The 18,891-nt window shown below is 48.7% G+C and overlaps 1 protein-coding gene across 2 annotated transcripts in view; it reads right to left on the bottom strand.

Moving 5' to 3' along the window:
• The window catches only part of PACC1 (proton activated chloride channel 1), a 47,460-nt gene that overhangs the window by 4,937 nt on the left and 23,632 nt on the right, over nt 1-18,891 (bottom strand). The window contains exons 3-6 of one of the 2 annotated variants that reach the window (XM_067729018.1): nt 16,297-16,506; nt 14,725-14,876; nt 9,707-9,849; nt 8,320-8,464 (exon numbers count right to left, since the gene is read on the bottom strand). In XM_067729018.1, coding sequence (XP_067585119.1) covers nt 8,320-8,464; nt 9,707-9,849; nt 14,725-14,876; nt 16,297-16,506 — 650 coding nt within the window. The remainder of the gene's footprint in view (nt 1-8,319; nt 8,465-9,706; nt 9,850-14,724; nt 14,877-16,296; nt 16,507-18,891) is intronic. The other variant, XM_067729019.1, reaches the window with a different exon arrangement.

The raw sequence follows: 18,891 nt of genomic DNA, 5'->3' as shown, positions 1-18,891 counted from the left end.
CCCCCAGGATCACGGCCTATCTCCTGGCCCCAGGTCGGGGGGCTGAAAGCTTTTTGATCAGGCGTCCCATTAGTAAAGAATTCTGAGCACGTGCCAACATATTTATAACTTTCTTAGAAGGGACATAACATTACTATTATCGTTCTAATGTTACATGCATTTTAAAACATTCAAAAATAGAGAAAGGATAAGGTTTTAAAAATTAATACAAAAAGAGGGGCTTCCCTGGTGGTGCAGTGGTTAAGAATCTGCCTGCCAACTCAGGGGACACAGGTTCGAGCCCTGGTCCAGGATGATCCCACATGCCGCAAAGCAACTAAGCCTGTGCGCCACAACTACTGAGCCCGTGCTCTAGAGCCCTCCAGCCACAACTACAGAAGCCTGCGTGCCTCAACTACTGAAGCCCACGCGCCTAGAGCCCGTGCTCCGCAACAAGAGAAGCCACCGCAATGAGAAGCCCGCGCACCGCAACGAAGAGTAGCCAGCGGAGACTGCGGGTGGCAGACGGGGGAGCTTCGAAGCCGCGGAGGAGAGCACAGCAACAGGGGTGCGGAGGGCAAAGCGGGGAGATTCCCGCACAGAGGATCGGTGCCGACCCGCACTCACCAGCCCGAGAGGCTTGTCTGCTCACCCGCCGGGGCGGGCGGGGCTGCGAGCTGAGGCTCTGAGGCTCGGGTTTCGGTTTCGGACGGAGCGCAGGGAGAGGACTGGGGTTGGCGGCTTGAACATAGCCTGAAGGGGTTAGTGCACCACAGCTAGCCGAGAGGGAGTCCGGGGAAAAGTCTGCACCTGCCGAAGAGGCAGGAGACTTTTCCTTCCCTCTTTGTTTCCTGGGGCGTGAGGAGAGGGGTTTAAGAACGCTGCTTGAAGGAGCTCCAGAGACGGGCGCGAGCCGCGGCTAACAGCGTGAACCCCAGAGACGGGCGCGAGCCGCGGCTAAAAGCGTGAACCCCAGAGACGGGCGCGAGCCGCGGCTAAAAGCGCGGACCCCAGAGATGGGCACGAGCGACGGCTAAAAGCGCGGACCCCAGAGACGGGCGCGAGCCGCGGCTAAAAGCGCGGACCCCAGGGACGGGCGGGAGACGCTAAGGCTGCTGCTGCCGCCACCAAGGGGCCTGTGTGCGAGCACAGGTCACTCTCCACACCCCTCTTCCGCGGAGCCTGTGCAGCCCGCCACTGCCAGGTTCCCGGGATCCAGGGACAACTTCCCCGGGAGAACGCACGGCGGGCCTCAGGCTGGTGCAACGTCACGCCGGACTTTGCCGCCGCAGGCCCGCCCCGCACTCCGTGCCCCTCCCTCCCCGCCGGCCTGAGTGCGCCAGAGCTCCCGAAACAGCGGCTCCTTTAACCCCGTCCTGTCTGAGCGAAAAACAGACGCCCTCCAGCGACCTACACGCAGAGGCAGGGCCAAATCCAAAGCTGAGCCCCTGGGGGCTGTGAGAACAAAGAAAAGAAAGGGAAATCTCTCCCAGCGGCCTCAGAAGCAGCGGATTAAAGCTCCACAACCAACTTGATATACCCTGCATCTGTGGAATACCTGAATAGACAACCAATCATCCCAAATTAAGGAAGTGGACTTTAGGAGCAAGATCTATGATTTTTTTCCCTTTTCCTCTTTTTGTGAATGTGTATGTGTATGCTTCTGTGTGAGATCTTGTCTGTACAGTCTTGCTTCCACCATTTGTCCTAGGGTTCTATCCGTCCATGGTTTTTTTTAAAAATTTTTTTCTTAATAATCAATTTTAATTTTAATAACCTTATTATACTTTACCTTCGTTCTTTCTTTCTTTCTTTCCTTCCTTCCTTCCCTCCTTTAGACAACAAATCATCCCAAATTGAGGAGGTGGTCTCTGACAGCAAGATTTATGATTTTTCCCCCTTTACCTCTTTTAGTGAGGGTGTATGTGTATGCTTCTGTGTAAGATTTTGTCTGTATAGCTTTGCTTCCAACATTTGTCCTAAGGTCCTATCCGTCCCTTTTTTTTTCTAAATAAGAATTTTTTAATTCAATAACTTTATTATACTTTATTTTATTTTTACTGTATCTTCTTTCTTTGTCTTTTTTCCTTCTTTCCCTCCTTCCTTCCTCCCTCCCTCCCTCCTTTCTTTCCTTCTTGCCTTCTTTCCTTCTTTGCTTCTTTCTTTCTTTCTTCCTTCCTTCCTTCCTTCCTTCCCTCCTTTCCTTGTTTCTTTCCTCATACTTCTACTAATTCCCTCTACTTTTTCTCCCTTTTATTCTGAGCCGTGTGGATGAAAGGCTCTTGGTGCTCCAGCCAGGAGTCAGGGCTCTGCCTCTGAGGTAGGAGAGCCAACTTCAGGACACTGGTCCACAAGAGACCTCCCAGCTCCACATAATATCAAAAGGCAAAAATCTCCCAGAGACCTCCATCTTAACACCAGCACCCAGCTTCACTCAACGACCAGCAAGCTACAGTGCTGGACAACCAATGCCAAACAACTAGCAAAACAGGAACACAACCCCACCCATTAGCAGAGAGGCTGCCTAAAATCATAATAAGGCCACAGACACCCCAAAACACACCACCAGACGTGAACCTGCCCACTAGAGAGACAAGATCCAGCCTCATCCACCAGAACACAGGCACTAGTCCCCTCCACCAGGAAGCCTACACAACCCACTGAACCAACCTTAGCCACTGAGGACAGACATCAAAAACAACGGGAACTACGAACGTGCAGTCTGCAAAAAGGAGACCCCAAAAACAGTAAGATAAGCAAAATGACAAGACAGAAAAACACACAGCAGATGAAGGAGCAAGATAAAAATGCACCAGACCTAACAAATGAAGAGGAAATAGCCAGTCTACCTGAAAAAGAATTCAGAATAATGATAGTAAGGATGATCCGAAATCTTGGAAATAGAATGGACAAAATGCAAGAAACATTTAACAAGGACCTGGAAGAAATAAGGATGAAACAAGCAATGATGAACAACACAATAAATGAAATTAAAAGTACTCTAGATGGGATCAATAGCAGAATAACTGAGGCAGAAGAACGGATAAGTGACCTGGAAGATAAAATAGTGGAAATAACTACTGCAGAGCAGAATAAAGAAAAAAGAATGAAAAGAACTGAGGACAGTCTCAGAGACCTCTGGGACAACATTAAACGCACCAACATTCGAATTATAGGGATTCCAGAAGAAGAAGAGAAAAAGAAAGGGACTGAGAAAATATTTGAAGAGATTATAGTTGAAAACTTCCCTAATAAGGGAAAGGAAATAGTTAATCAAGTCCAGGAAGCACAGAGAGTCCCATACAGGATAAATACAAGGAGAAATACGCCAAGACACATATTAATCAAACTGTCAAAAATTAAATACAAAGAAAACATATTAAAAGCAGCAAGGGAAAAACAACAAATAACACACAAGGGAATCCGCATAAGGTTAACAGCTGATCTCTCAGCAGAAACCCTACAAGCCAGAAGGGAGTGGCAGGACATACTGAAAGTGATGAAGGAGAAAGACCTGCAGCCAAGACTACTCTACCCAGCAAGGATCTCATTCAGATTTGATGGAGAAATTAAAACCTTTACAGACAAGCAAAAGCTGAGAGAGTTCAGCATCACCAAACCAGCTTTACAACAAATGCTAAAGGATCTTCTCTAGGCAAGAAACACAAGAGAAGGAAAAGATCTATAATAACAAACCCAAAACAATTTAGAAAATGGGAATAGGAACATACATATCGATAATTACCTTAAATGTAAATGGACTAAATGCTCCCACCAAAAGACACAGATTAGCTGAATGGATACAAAAACAAGACCCTTATATATGCTGTCTACAAGAGACCCACTTCAGACCTAGAGACACATACAGACTGAAAGTAAGGGGATGGAAAAAGATATTCCATGCAAATGGAAATCAAAAGAAAGCTGGAGTAGCAATTCTCATATCAGACAAAATAGACTTTAAAATAAGGACTATTGAAAGAGAAAAAGAAGGACACTACATAATGATCAAGGGATCGATCCAAGAAGAAGATATAACAATTGTAAATATTTATGCACCCAACATAGGAGCACCTCAATACGTAAGGCAAATACTAACAGCCATAAAAGGCGAAATCGACAGTAACACATTCATAGTAGGGGACTTAAACACCCCACTTTCACCCATGGACAGATCATCCAAAATGAAAATAAATAAGGAAACACAAACTTTAAATGATACATTAAACAAGATGGACTTAATTGATATTTATAGGACACTCCATCCAAAAACAACAGAATACACATTTTTCTCAAGTGCTCATGGAACATTCTCCAGGATAGATCATATCTTGGGTCACAAATCAAGCCTTGGTAAATTTAAGAAAATTGAAATTGTATCAAGTATCTTTTCTGACCACAACGCCATGAGACTAGATATCAATTACAGGAAAAGATCTGTAAAAAATACAAACACATGGAGGCTAAACAATACACTACTTAATAATGAAGTGATCACTGAAGAAATCAAAGAGGAAATGAAAAAATACCTAGAAACAAATGACAATGGAGACACGATGACCCAAAATCTATGGGATGCAGCAAAAGCAATTCTAAGGGGGAAGTTTATAGCAATACAAGCCCACCTTAAGAAGCAGGAAACATCTCGAATAAACAACCTAACCTTGCACCTCAAGCAATTAGAGAAAGAAGAACAAAAAAACCCCAAAGCTAGCAGAAGGAAAGAAATCATAAAAATCAGATCAGAAATAAATGAAAAAGAAATGAAGGAAACAATAGCAAAGATCAATAAAACTAAAAGCTGGTTCTTTGAGAAGATAAACAAAATAGATAAACCACTAGCCAGACTCATCAAGAAAAAAAGGGAGAAGACTCAAATCAATAGAATTAGAAATGAAAAAGGAGAGGTAACAACTGACACTGCAGAAATACAAAAGATCATGAGAGATTACTACAAGCAACTCTATGCCAATAAAATGGACAACCTGGAAGAAATGGACAAATTCTTAGAAATGCACAACCTGCCAAGACTGAATCAGGAAGAAATAGAAAATATGAACAGACCAATCACAAGCACTGAAATTGAAACTGTGATTAAAAATCTGCCAACAAACAAAAGCCCAGGACCAGATGGCTTCACAGGCGAATTCTATCAAACATTTAGAGAAGAGCTAACACCTATCCTTCTCAAACTCTTCCAAAATATAGCAGAGGCAGGAACACTACCAAACTCCTTCTACGAGGCCACCATCACCTTGAGACCAAAACCAGACAAGGATGTCACAAAGAAAGAAAACTACCGGCCAATATCACTGATGAACATAGATGCAAAAATCCTCAACAAAATACTAGCAAACAGAATCCAACAGCACATTAAAAGGATCATACACCATGATCAAGTGGGGTTTATTCCAGGAATGCAAGGATTCTTCAATATACGCAAATAAATCACTGTGATAAACCATATTAACAAATTGAAGGAGAAAAACCATATGATCATCTCAATAGATGCAGAGAAAGCTTTTGACAAAATTCAACACCCATTTATGATAAAAACCCTGCAGAAAGTAGGCATAAGAGGGAACTTTCCTCAACATAATAAAGGCCATATATGACAAGCCCACAGCCAACATCATCCTCAATGGTGAAAAACTGAAAGCATTTCCACTAACATCAGGAACAAGACAAGGTTGCCCACTCTCACCACTCTTATTCAATATAGTTTTGGAAGTTTTAGCCACAGCAATCAGAGAAGAAAAGGAAATAAAAGGAATCCAAATCGGAAAAGAAGAAGTAAAGCTGTCACTGTTTGCAGATGACATGATCCTATACATAGAGAATCCTAAAGATGCTACCAGAAAACTACTAGAGCTAATCAATGAATTTGGTAAAGTGGCAGGATACAAAATTAATGCACAGAAATCTCTTGCATTCCTATATACTAATGATGAAAAATCTGAAAGTAAAATCAGGAAAACACTCCCATTTACCATTGCAACAAAAAGAATAAAATATCTAGGAATAAACCTATGTAAGGAGACAAAAGACCTGTATGCAGAAAATTATAAGACACTGATGAAAGAAATTAAAGATGATACAAATAGATGGAGAGATATACCATGTTCTTGGATTGGAAGAATCAACATTGTGAAAATGACTCTACTACCCAAAGCAATCTATAGATTCAATGCAATCCCTATCAAACTACCACTGGCATTTTCAACAGAACTAGAACAAAAAATTTTGCAATTTGTATGGAAACACAAAAGACCCCGAATAGCCAAAGCAATCTTGAGAACGAAAAAAGGAACTGGAGGTATCAGGCTCCCTGACTTCAGACTATACTACAAAGCTACAGTTATCAAGACGGTATGGTACTGGCACAAAAACAGAAATATAGATCAGTGGAACAGGATAGAAAGCCCAGAGATAAACCCACGCACATATGGACACCTTATCTTTGATAAAGGTGGCAGGAATGTACAGTGGAGAAAGGACAGCCTCTTCAATAAGTGGTGCTGGGAAAACTGGACAGGTACATGTAAAAGTATGAGATTAGATCACCCCCTAATACCATACACAAAAATAAGCTCAAAATGGATTAAAGACCTAAATGTAAGGCCAGAAACTATCAAACTCTTAGAGGAAAACATAAACTCTATGACATAAATCTCAGCAAGATCCTTTCTGACCCACCTCCTAGAGTAATGGAAATAAAAACAAAAATAAACAAATGGGACCTAATGAAACTTCAAAGCTTTTGCACAGCAAAGGAAACCATAAACAAGACCAAAAGACAACCCTCAGAATGGGAGAAAATATTTGCAAATGAAGCAACCGACAAAGGATTAATCTCCAAAATTTACAAGCAGCTCATGCAGCTCAATAACAAAAAAACAAACAACCCAATCCAAAAATGGGCAGAAGACCTAAATAGACATTTCTCCAAAGAAGATATACAGACTGCCAACAAACACATGAAAGAATGCTCAACATCATTAATCATTAGAGAAATGCAAATCAAAACTACAATGAGATATCATCTCACACCAGTCAGAATGGCCATCATCAAAAGATCTAGAAACAATAAATGCTGGAGAGGGTGTGGAGAAAAGGGAACACTCTTGCACTGCTGGTGGGAATGTGAATTGGTTCAGCCACTATGGAGAACAGTATGGAGGTTCCTTAAAAAACTACAAATAGAACTACCATATGACCCAGCAATCCCACTACTGGGCATATACCCTGAGAAAACCAAAATTCAAAAAGAGTCATGTACCAAAATGTTCATTGCAGCTCTATTTACAATAGCCCGGAGATGGAAACAACCTAAGTGCCCATCATCGGATGAATGGATAAAGAAGATGTGGCACATATATACAATGGAATATTACTCAGCCATAAAAAGAAACGAAATTGAGCTATTTGTAATGAGGTGGATAGTTCTGGAGTCTGTCATACAGAGTGAAGTAAGTCAGAAAGAAAAAGACAAATACCGTATGCTAACACATATATATGGAATTTGAGAAAAAAAAAATGTCACGAAGAACCTAGGGGTAAGGCAGGAATAAAGACGCAGACCTCCTAGAGAACGGACTTGAGGTTATGGGGAGGGGGAAGGGTGAGCTGTGACAGTGCGAGAGAGAGTCATGGACATATACACACTAACAAACGTAGTAAGGTAGATAGCTAGTGGGAAGCAGCCGCATGGCACAGGGATATTGGCTCGGTGCTTTGTGACAGCCTGGAGGGGTGGGATAGGGAGGGTGGGAGGGAGGGAGACGCAAGAGGGAAGAGATATGGGAACATATGTATACGTATAACTGATTCACTTTGTTATAAAGCAGAAACTAACACACCATTGTAAAGCAATTATACCCCAATAAAGATGTTAAAAAAAAAATTAATACAAAAAGAAAGCTAGTATTTTCCTCCTGTGTCCCAATGGATCACCATGCACCCCACACTCCAGAGGCTACCATACCCAGTCTCTGCCCTGCCAATAGTCAACTTTTTTATGCGGCCGCCAGCCTCTCAGAGCGCGGCGGGGGAGTAGCGCAGAATAAAAACAGGCATCAGACTGAGCCGCATGAGGCGCCACTCTGTAAAACGCTCCGCCGTGTGCACTGTGAGGGCTGCAGCGACAAAGGGAAAGGGCCTGGGGTTGCCCTGCCTGCAGAAGAACATGCAGACTCCCAGGCACCGGCTCCACTCTCATCCTGGCGAAGGCCTCCTCACCCCAAAGACCCTGTGCACCAGTCACCTCTGAGAAGCTTCCCTCCACCCTGCACTCAAAGGGTGGAGTCAGTGGCCATGCGAAGCGAGCCCAACGCCACCTACCTCCTGCCGGAACTCCACCGCCTCCCGCCCGTCCTCCTCCTCGGTCTTCACCAGGGACATCTTGACCCAGGTGCGGAAGCCGCCCGAGAACTTCCAGCCGGAATAGGCGCTCTCGCAGGCCTGCATGAAGCCTACCCTGTCTGGGCTTGGAGGGCAGAGAAGAAAGGTCCACGTTAATCAGGCGGGATTCGAACGTGGTCAGGCTCAAACTCCAACCCCTACGTCAAGCCGGTTTCTCTGCTGGTACCACCAGGATGCTCCCACTGCCCACTGCCCCCTTCCTCAAAGGCCTGCTTTTTGGCTTCCAGATGGAGGGGGAGCTGTCAGCTGCCTCAAGGCACGAGCACGGTCGCTGAGGCTCCCGGCAGGAGAAGCCCTCCCCACTCCCACCCACCCACCCCCAGCATCTGCTCCCGGAGCAGCCGGCACCGCAGTTCTGCAGACGCGCCCCCAGCGCCTCGGAGAAATCTGGGTTTCAGCAGCCCTGGGGTGCCCTCATTGGCCCTCTGCCTCCCTGAAGCCCCAGAGAAGGGAAGAGGCTTCCCCAGGGAGCTCTCAGCCAGGCAGGACACCACAACACCCACTCAGGATGGTGCAGACGTGGCAGGATCATAAGGCGCACAGGCAGGTGGCAACCGCATGGCGGTACTGAGGACCCACACGAGAGGAGCAGAAAGGGGCTGGGCAGGCAGGGGACACAGCCAGCTTCAAGCAGGGAAGGGAGAGGGAACTCTAGGTGGCAGAAGGTGCCGAGGAGGAGGCCCCGGGCTCCAAGATGGGCAGGATTGGGGCGCTGGGGTGTGAACGGCGGTGGCAGCTCACGGCCTCGTCAGCTGGCGGAGAGGCCTCCTCTCTGCCCTAGCTGCCGCCCGGCTTCCTTGAAATGGAGCCCCAGGGCCACGCAGGACCTGGAGGGACTGAGTCACCCCCGCTCAGGCCCGTGCCGAAAGCGCTCCCACGGCCCACGACACGAGCACTCTGGGCCCCCGAGGTGGCACCACCCACGAACAGGACATTTCATCCTCCTGTTAGAAACGCGTGGCAAACAGGCACTGAGCCCTCACACAGGGCTGGACCCAGTTCCAGGACACCGTGGGGAGCCAGGCCCAGGGGAGGAGCTGCCCTCCAGGGGGCTCACAAAACCCCGTCCTCGGCAGCCCCAGCCAGGAGCAGTGGGCCCCACCAACCTCCCTCCAGGACTCAACCAGCGCTGCGTTTCGGAACCCCCTACACCGGGCTTGCCTGACCTCGTGGAGAGGCCCTCCTCCAGGCCAGTGGCTCATCCACAGCCCTGCTTCCCTGCACCCTCTGCCCCAGCCTAGGGATGAGCACGGCTGGAATGAGAGAATGACTGTCGAGCAAGCCCGCCCTGAGCTCTAAAGGCCACCTTTGCAGGAACTCCTGGAAAGAAGAGAAGAGGAGGTAATCGATGGCGCTGAAGTCCTCGCTGCTCTGGTTCAGGCGGAACTGGAGGAAGACCAGCTCCCGCTTCTTCACCTCCCGGGGCCCCTGCACAATCAGGGCGGATTTCTGCGGAGACAAAGGCCAGAGTCTCAGCCGGGAGAGCCGCGTGGGTGGTCCTGACCTCGCCTTGGGCACACAGGGCTCCTCACCCCACCCCACGCCCAGGAACAGCGTCTGGACCAGGCCTGACAGCAACCTGTCCTCCCGCCACGAGCCTCACTGGCTGGCAGTGCTGGGGAAGCTCTTTATCTAGAAATGGTACTAACTTCCATCTGGTATAGGTACAACTGTTTTCTTCCAGTTCGTCACTTTCCCATTAACTCTGTTCTAATGCCATTTGATATATGAAGCTCTAAAGGTGATGTAGTGAAATCTGTCAATCTTCTTCACAGCTTCTAGACTTTGCTTGCTAAGGGAAACCAAAATTATATCAATATTCTCCTGTATTGCTTCATAGCACTTTTTAAAAAACTTTACATTTAGATACACAATATGCCTGCCTTTCAGTTTTGTCGATGCTATGAAATAGGGATCTCACTACCCAAACAGTGGGCAGACGCAGGTTTGACCCCTGAATGTTTACTCATTCTGGTATCTGACTGGGCAGGTCCCCTCCACATCACTCCCCACCCCATCCCCAAAACCTGGCAGGGTTATTCCCTATACATGCTCTATTTTTTTAAATAAATTTATTTTTATTTTTGGCTGCGTTGGGTCTTTGTGCTGCGCACGGGCTTTCTCTAGTTGCGGCGAGCAGGGGCTACCCTTCCTTGTGGTGCACAGGCTTCTCACTGCAGTGGCTTCTCTTGTTGCAGAGCATGGGCTCCAGGCGTGCAGGCTTCAGTAGTTGTGGCTCGCGGCTCTAGAGCGCAGGCTCAGTAGTTGTGGCTCACGGGCTTAGTTGCTCCGCATCATGTGGGATCTTCCTGGACCAGGGCTCGAACCCGTGCCCCTGCGTTGGCAGGCAGATTCTTGACCACTGCGCCACCAGGGAAGTCCCCACATGCTCTTCTAAATGTACTTTAAAACCAGCTTGTTAGGTTCCATGAAAAAATTCAACTGGGACTTTTAACTGTGATGATACTGGATTTACAGATTAACTGGGGAGAAACATCTTTACATCTACTTTTATAAATACTCTACCGAGATTTGAAAAGAGTATTCTGACAGGAACAGTGTTACAACATGCACTTACTCTAAGTTTATTAATTGTGCCAATTCAATTCTCACTTCTTATCCTTACTACTTCTGTCTGTTTGAACTGTGAATTTGAGAGAGGTGTTAGTAACACTCTAAGGTGATAGTATTTTTTATTTCTAACAGGTTTTGCCTGAGGAATACAAAGGGTATGCTGTTTTGCTGTTTTGCACATAAAAATTTATGGCTGTTAAGTCTTAGTGGGGAGAAGTGGAGTTTGAACCTCTTGTCCACATAAACAGCCCTCTTTTAACCCTTTGCATCTGGAATTCCATTTTAACTGACAGTAAAACTGCCACTCCACTTCTTCTGCAGCTGTCTTCTGCATTTTCCCAAGAGATCTCTGCCCATCTGTTTATTTTCAACCTTTCCATGACAGGTTAAGGGGCAGCAGAGAATGCTAACTGTCCCCAGTTTCCATTATCCACTTCCTCCTGCAGAACCAGTGCTGCTTCCCCAGGTGCAGATTTTAGCAGGATATAGTTGCCCACTGGAGGTGCATTTCTGGCCTCAGATGTGGCCATGGGACGAAGTTCCTGGAATGAGCACGAAAGTGACTCACACAATCCCACGCCAGGCCCTTAGCGGGGAACTGCCCGCCCTCCGCTGCTCACCTTCCTGAGATGGGGCAGTGCACACGCACGTGCTGGGGGGTCAGCACTGACCCCGAGGACCGAGACGGCGCCCGGGGATGGCAGAGTGACAGACAGAAGCCCTCACTGGCCATCCTGCGAGGCAGCACTGCCCGCACACACAGACGTCCCCCAAGAAAGAAAGGGCCCTCTCTTATCTCAGCCGCTGTGTTCGTCTGGAGTGTTTGCTTTTGTACAGGAGCTTAGCCTGTACTCTGACCAACGTAAGTTGTTTTCCAGAACTGGAGTGCTGAGGGAACAACCGCCTGAAGATAAGGCATCACCTTCACATTTGGACACCGGGAATATGGCAGGCGGTGAGGAAACAGACATGGGTCCTACAGGCTGGAAAGGCGGTGACCCTAACTGCGCCAGAGCAAGGCATTTGGTAAAAACTAACGAGATTTAATTGAGGGTACAAGAGCTAGAGACTAGAAAATAAATGAGAATCTGAAGATTGATGAAGCAGGACCAGATGAGCCCCTTGGCTGGGATGCTTTCACGTGGACTCAACAGGATGTAAACAGCCACGTTTCTGCAGACATCTCACTGCAAACAAAGGGGCTGCGGGCAGCAGAAGGATAAGGACTGTTCAGCCTCCCAACCTAGACAGCCCAAAGCCGCGGGGCCCACGGAGGGCCTGTTTTCTAGTGTCCACTCCAGAGGACGGGCCCAGAGGATCACAGCCAAGCCAGGCTCTCCCAGTGGACAAGGCCAGGGCAATCCAGGACGCAGGAGTCTCTGCCGAGGTGCAGGCCCTGCCACCCGTCTCTGCCTTCCTCCTGGGGGCCGAGGCAGGACGCCTCACAGGTCCCACCCAAGGGGCTCCATCAGGCTTTGGGGGCGGCTATGCTTCCCGCTTTTCCCTTTCCCTCAGGAGCTCCACTGAGCCCCTCTGCTCCTCCTTCGTGGCTCTGCACTGTGTAGGGAGGGGACCTGGTACCCAAGGAGCGGGTTAGCTCTCTCTAGTTTGCGGCTGTGAATGGCAAGGAGCCCCAGTGGTGAAGACTGCCCATCACCCAGGGCTGGAGACAGGTAACTTCAGTCAACTTAAGTTTGCAGGGAAATGACTCCCCTTTTGTGCCCTTACTTTATGGTTTTCTATAATACTTAAACTATGTAACTATTAGAACAGATACAACTGGCATGAACAGGTTTGGGACACAGGACTCCTAGTTAGCGTACTACTCAATGGGGAGCCGAGAGGAAAGACGGCCGGAGAGCCTGTACCTGCGGTGCCATCTAAGCACGCACGGGCATCCAGTCGGTACACAGGGAACGGAGAGAGCGGGGAATCCAGACAGACAGCGTTTGTACTGTATTATCTAGCTCTTCATTAAAATTTTTAAAAGTTCTTTTCCTTTTCATTTAAATTAGCTTCCGCTTCCTTGGAGTCCTTTCTGTTTTTTCCTCTCCATCCTTTCATGTGGTTGGTTTCGTGTAAAAGTCTAGTGGCCCTTAATTCTCCATTCTTCTTTCTGAGTGAAGGGTTAGGCTGACTAGTACAGGTCTGGGCTGTGGGTTTCTTCCTAACAGGCCCTCTCCCAGGCTCGCCCTTGCCTGGGGCTGATGGTGAGGACGCTCAGAGGCGGCAAGCAGAGAAGGCCAGCAGGCCAGGCGCTCTGCGTACTTCTCTTCTGGGAAAAGATTCCTTTCTGATGGCTCTCTCCTTCCATTGTGGACGTCCAATCTCAAGTTCTGCTCTGTTTCTCTCTGCTGGCCCAATGCCCAAGCAGGGAACCTCCCCTTAGCTTAGGTAGAGAATGGGCCCAGAGCCTTTTCCCCGGAGCAAACACTGTCCCCAGCAGCTCTGCGAGCCCCGGGAGGGCTAAAAGCCTGGCAGGCGGTCCTGTAATTATTATCCTGACCTGCCCTACAGCAGCCCTGCTCTTTAATGTGCTGACACAGAGCCAGCAGTTGGAAGGAAAGCTTTCACCTCTACAGCAGTCCTCTCCGGCATCTGTTTTAGGGCATGGGTTTTCTCTGATTCTGCTCCATCAATCTGACCCAGTGTGCTATTTATATTTTACACCAGTTCCTCAAAATTTCTGGTCCTCAGATGATACCCGTCCTTGGTTTGCAGGGCTGTTACCGATATTTTATCTTATTCTATTTTTTGCAGGAGTGGGAATCATTTCAGCAGGATTTTAGGAGGAGGTCTAGAACAAATATTAACGAAAAAGTCTTAGTGGGATTCTTTCATCTCAAGGCCCACCTGTAGTTCCTTATCACCCAAAGGAGCAGGTCCTTCTCCACAGCAGATACACATGCTTTCCTCATTTGGCCGGTACTTCTGTCCACAACTTCACCGCCCACCGCCCTTCTGGGGGCACCTGGCCCTCCAGAAACACCCACCTGTGGAATTTTGCTCAGAGGCACAAACACACATGCTGTCTCCTCCCTTTATGCCTTGGTGCAGAGTTCCTCTGCCTAGAAAACCTTTCCTTCCTCTCTTTGAGCTGGAAAACTTACTCAGCCCTATTCAATCCTTTTGGAAACAAGGATATGGGATGAAAAGGAGAAGATGTAAATATATACGAAATTCTTTCCCTGCCTCCAGAACCCTGTGCAGACGCTGTTCCCGGCCGCCGCCCACTCCCCGGCTGAGCGGAGCCGTTGGTGACGGCAGGGCGGGGGTCCTTGTTCCCGGACCAGTGCTCCTTCTTACACCGGCATAGTTATTCCAAAATATGGATGCCCAGGTCCCGCCCCCAGGAACAGTGATTCAGGTGGGCCCACATGGAACCCAGAATCTTTGCTTTCGGAAGGGATCCTGGCAATTCTGTCGGGCAGTCAGCTATGGGACCCACTTGGCTGTGTCACACCGGCCCCACTCTGCAGCCCGCCACCCTTCCATCCAGGACAGGATCTTATCACTTTGTCGGGAATCCCGGAGGGTCACTCAGAGGAGGCCGAAGGCCCCACTGCCCTCCCTGAAAGCAGGTGAGCCAGCCGCGGCCAGACTCCACTTAGGAGTGTTTGCCAGGGGCCGAGGGCCCGCACCGACGTGGGGAGGGGGGAGGCCACCTGGCAGAAAGAAGACCTGGGGTCCTCAGGGTGCGAGGCCAACGGAGCACGCTGCCCAGACCCAGCTCGGGGAGACGAGAGTTACCAGGGTCTGATTGGAGAAGGGGTCCGTGTAGTTGATCGTCTGGGTGGTGCAGTTCATGTCTCCTGGCTGGCCGGGGCTCTTCAGAGGTGGAATGACCTCATAATGGTGCTTACAGCTGAGCAGCTGGGCCTGACCGGGGTACAGGGCAATGCCTGGGGGACAAGCAGGGAAAAGTGAACGGTCACAGTCCCTCACCACACCCCTAAAATCATGTCACATATATTTTTTCACACCCGCCAAACACCTAAGTTCAGGACTCCCTGGGTGACTGCAGACGAGGGAGAAGAAAAGTGTCACAGAGGATGGGGAGCTACACACCCTGCCCTCAGACAGCCCTGCTCTAATGGAGGAGACAACTGCCCCCTCGGTAAGCCCCTCCCGGCCGGGGATACAGCCTCCCCAGTGCCTGCACCAAAACCCGCCCCGTTTCAGAACCCTGCTCCACACCCTCCAAGGAGGCCTCCGAGACCAAGCCAGGCACTGCCAGGCCCCCCGCACCGCCGCCCACCTGCAGACTCACTGGGCAGCCCTCGGCTGTGGGACTCCCCAGGTCTCATTCCGTCTCGCATCTCCTGCCCAGACTGGGAGCTCCAAGTGTGCAAGTCGCGGCCCCAAATCCCTCCCCCTCCCGCAGCCAAGGCACCTCGTTCAAAGCTCTAAGGACAGCAGCTGTTCTAACCTCAATAGTGGAAACACTGAGAGCAGCACGTGGCCCCAGACACAGGCAGAGTCAGACCAAGAGACCAGACAGAGAGAGTAAAACCCACAGATAAAGAGACAAAAGCAGACAGAGAAGAGGAACAATCACGAAACAGGCAAAGACAGGCAAGCGCACTGGGACCAGCACACCTGTCAAGAAGCCCCAGGCAGAGGGGACCTGAGACTCCAGATCTGCCCTGTGAACAGGCCATCCGAGGGTCACTCGGGGGCATCCTGTGGGCAGAGCCTGAGCTCACAGTGTTCACACCTCCCGGTCCACTCCACGCTGCCAGAGCCCAGTGCCAGCCCCACCGCCCCGGAGCAGACAGCCCGCTCTACGGCAGAGACAGCCCCTCGCAGGGACAGGAGAGGTACGGATGATGTGGCCTGGGAGCCCCTCTCCAGGCAGGGCCCCGCCCACCTCTGGATGGCCTCGCCTCCCTGCCACCTGTAACTCCCACTTCTCCGCATCACTGGCCTCTGGCTCCAGCCAGGCTAGACTCATCCTCTCCAGAGAAGCCCTCTGCCTCCCTACGCTCACCTTTGCTCCTGTAGACCCCCCTCCCAGAGAAACTGTCTTCCATTTACCAAAGCCCAGCTCATATCCTGCCACTGAGCATAAGCATTCCTTGCCCACCCCAGTCCTGCAGCGACCACTCCAGGCTCGGTCCACCTCCCTCCTTTGCACGTGACACTCTGCTGGGTACCAACAGCAGCTCTTGGGGTGCATAACCCACACCTAGACTGTGCTCGGACTGCTCTGCCCTGCCCGTGGTGCCCAGCAAGACGCCAAGAGTGCAATGGCAGCTCAGGGAGTATTTGCAAGTCGATGCCCCAGGCCTGGGCCTGATGTCTGCCTGGCGCAGGCTCTACCTGGGGCGTCGTAGCGATCCACCTCCTTGTAAGACACCGACATGACAGGGTGCTTGAGTTTCTCACGAAAGTCTGTGATGGTCTGGTAGACCAGGAAGACGGCCACGGCCATGAGCAGCAGGTAGATGAAGATGAGCAGCACGGAGAAGACGTTCTTCAGGCAGGCCTTGCTAAAGCGGATGCTGCTGCAGGCGGACTCGCTGTCCAGGGCTGAAGGACAATGACACACACGTGAGCCAGCGGAGGTGGGCAACCTCCAGGCCCACGACCTGCTTTACCAAGGAGCCGAGGTTGCCCACACATCCAACCTCCCCACCTCAGCCCTCACATCCGAATCACAACACGCGGCCCCTGTCGACATTCACCACACACCTGCTCTGCCAGGAGGGGGACCCTGAGCTGAAGGAGGCGCCCCTCTAGAGGGACAGACAGTTACAACCCAGCAAGGGAGCCGGCCCCAGCCTACCTCTCTGGCCCCATCCCCTGACCACTCCATTCCCCCAGGACCAGCTGTACTAAACAACTGTTCCCAGTGTGCCCTCCTCAGCCCTGGAGCCCCTCACACCCCAAGCCTGGCCTGAGGCACTGCTCCTGCTGACTCCTAACTCATCCTTCAGGGTTCAGTTTAGAAAGGCATTTTCTCAAGGAAGCCTTCCCTGACCCCATAACTTGATTTGGGCACCCCTTCCTCAGTGCTCCCAGGGCACCCTATGTCCACTGTCATCACTCTGCAATGCTACTGTCTACATGTCTTTTTATCCCCCTAGGCTGTGAGCTCCACGAGGGCAGAGACAGGGCCAGTCTTGTCCATAATGAACCCTTAGCCCTTCACGCTGTGCCTGGAATAGAGCAGGCATTCTGCAATTAGATGGTAAATGACTGAACGTGTCCCGATGCCAGCCCCTTCCCAAAAGTCCTATGTTGAAGCCCTAACCCCCAGTGTGACAATATTTGGAGACAGGGCAGTTAAGGAGATAATTGGGTTAAACAAGGTCATAAGGATGGGCCCTAATCCAATAGGACTAGTATCCTTATAAGAAGAGCGAGAGCCCAATGGCATTTTTCACAGAACTAGAACAAAAAATTCTTTGATTTATGCAGAAACACGAAACACCCTGAAAGCCACAACAATCTTGAGAAAGAAGAATGGAGCTAGAGGAATCATGCTCCCTGACTTCAGACTACACTGCAAAGCTACAGTCATCAAAACAGTATGGTAGGGGCACAAAAACAGAAATACAGATCAATGGAACAGGACAGAAAGCCCAGAAATAAACCCACACACTCATGGTCACCTAATCTATGACGAAGGTGCTAAGAATACACAATGGAGAAAAGACAGTCTCTTCAATAAGTGATGCTGTGAAAACTGGACAGCTACATGTAAAAGAATGAAATTAGAACATTCTCTAACACCATACACAAAAATAAACTCAAAGTGGATTAAAGACCCAAATGTAAGACTGGATACTATAAAACTCCTAGAGGAAAACATAGGCAGAACACTCCTGGACATAAATTATAGCAATATTTTTTCTGAACCATCTCCTAGAGTAATGGAAATTAAAAAAAAAAAATGGGACCCAATTAAACTAAAAAGCTTTTGCACAACAAAGGAAACTATAAACAAAATGAAAAAACAACCTATGGTCTGGGAGAAAATATTTGCAAACTATGTGACTGACAAGGGATTAATTCCCAAAATATACAAACAGGCCATACAGCTTAATATCCAAAAAACAAACAACCCAATAAAAAATGGGCAGAAGACCTAAAGAGACATTTCTCCAAAGAAGACATACAGATGGCCAAAAGGCACATGAAAAGATGCTCAATATCGCTAATTATTAGAGAAATGCAAATCAAAACTCCAGTGAGGTTACCACTTCACACCAGTCAGAATGGCCATCATTAAAAAGTCTACAAATAATAAATGCTGGAGAGGGTGTAGAGAAAAGGGATTCCTCCTACACTATTGGTAGGAAGGTAAATAGGTGCAGCCACTATGGAGAACAGTATGGAGGTTCCTTAAAAAACTAAAAATAGAATTACCATAGCATCCTGCAATTCCACTCCTGGGCATATATCTGGAGAAAACTCTAATTCGAAAAGATATATGCATCCCAATGTTCACAGCAGCACTATTTACAATAGCCAAGACATGGAAGCAACCTAAGTGTCCAATCAATAGATGAATGGATAAAGAAGATGTGGTGTATATATACACACACACACACACACACACACACACACACACACACACACACACACACACAGTGGAATACTACTCAGCCATAAAGAAGAAATAATGCCATCTGCAGTAACATGAATGAATCTAGAGATTATCATATTAAGTGAAGTAAATCAGAGAAAGACAAATATCATGGGATATCACTTATATGTGGAATCTAAAAAAAAGATACAAATGAACTTATTTACAAAACAGAAATAGAGCCACAGACACATAAAACAAACTTAGGTTACCAAAGGGGATACTGGAGGGGGTGTGGGGTGAGATAAACTAGAAGTTTGGGATTAACATATACACACTACTATATATAAAATAGGTAAACAACAAGGACCTACTGTGTAGCA

Source organism: Pseudorca crassidens, chromosome 2 (genome assembly GCF_039906515.1).
Source record: "Pseudorca crassidens isolate mPseCra1 chromosome 2, mPseCra1.hap1, whole genome shotgun sequence".
NCBI classification, from domain to species: Eukaryota; Metazoa; Chordata; class Mammalia; order Artiodactyla; family Delphinidae; genus Pseudorca; species Pseudorca crassidens.
This window is presented reverse-complemented; position numbering and strand designations above follow the sequence as displayed.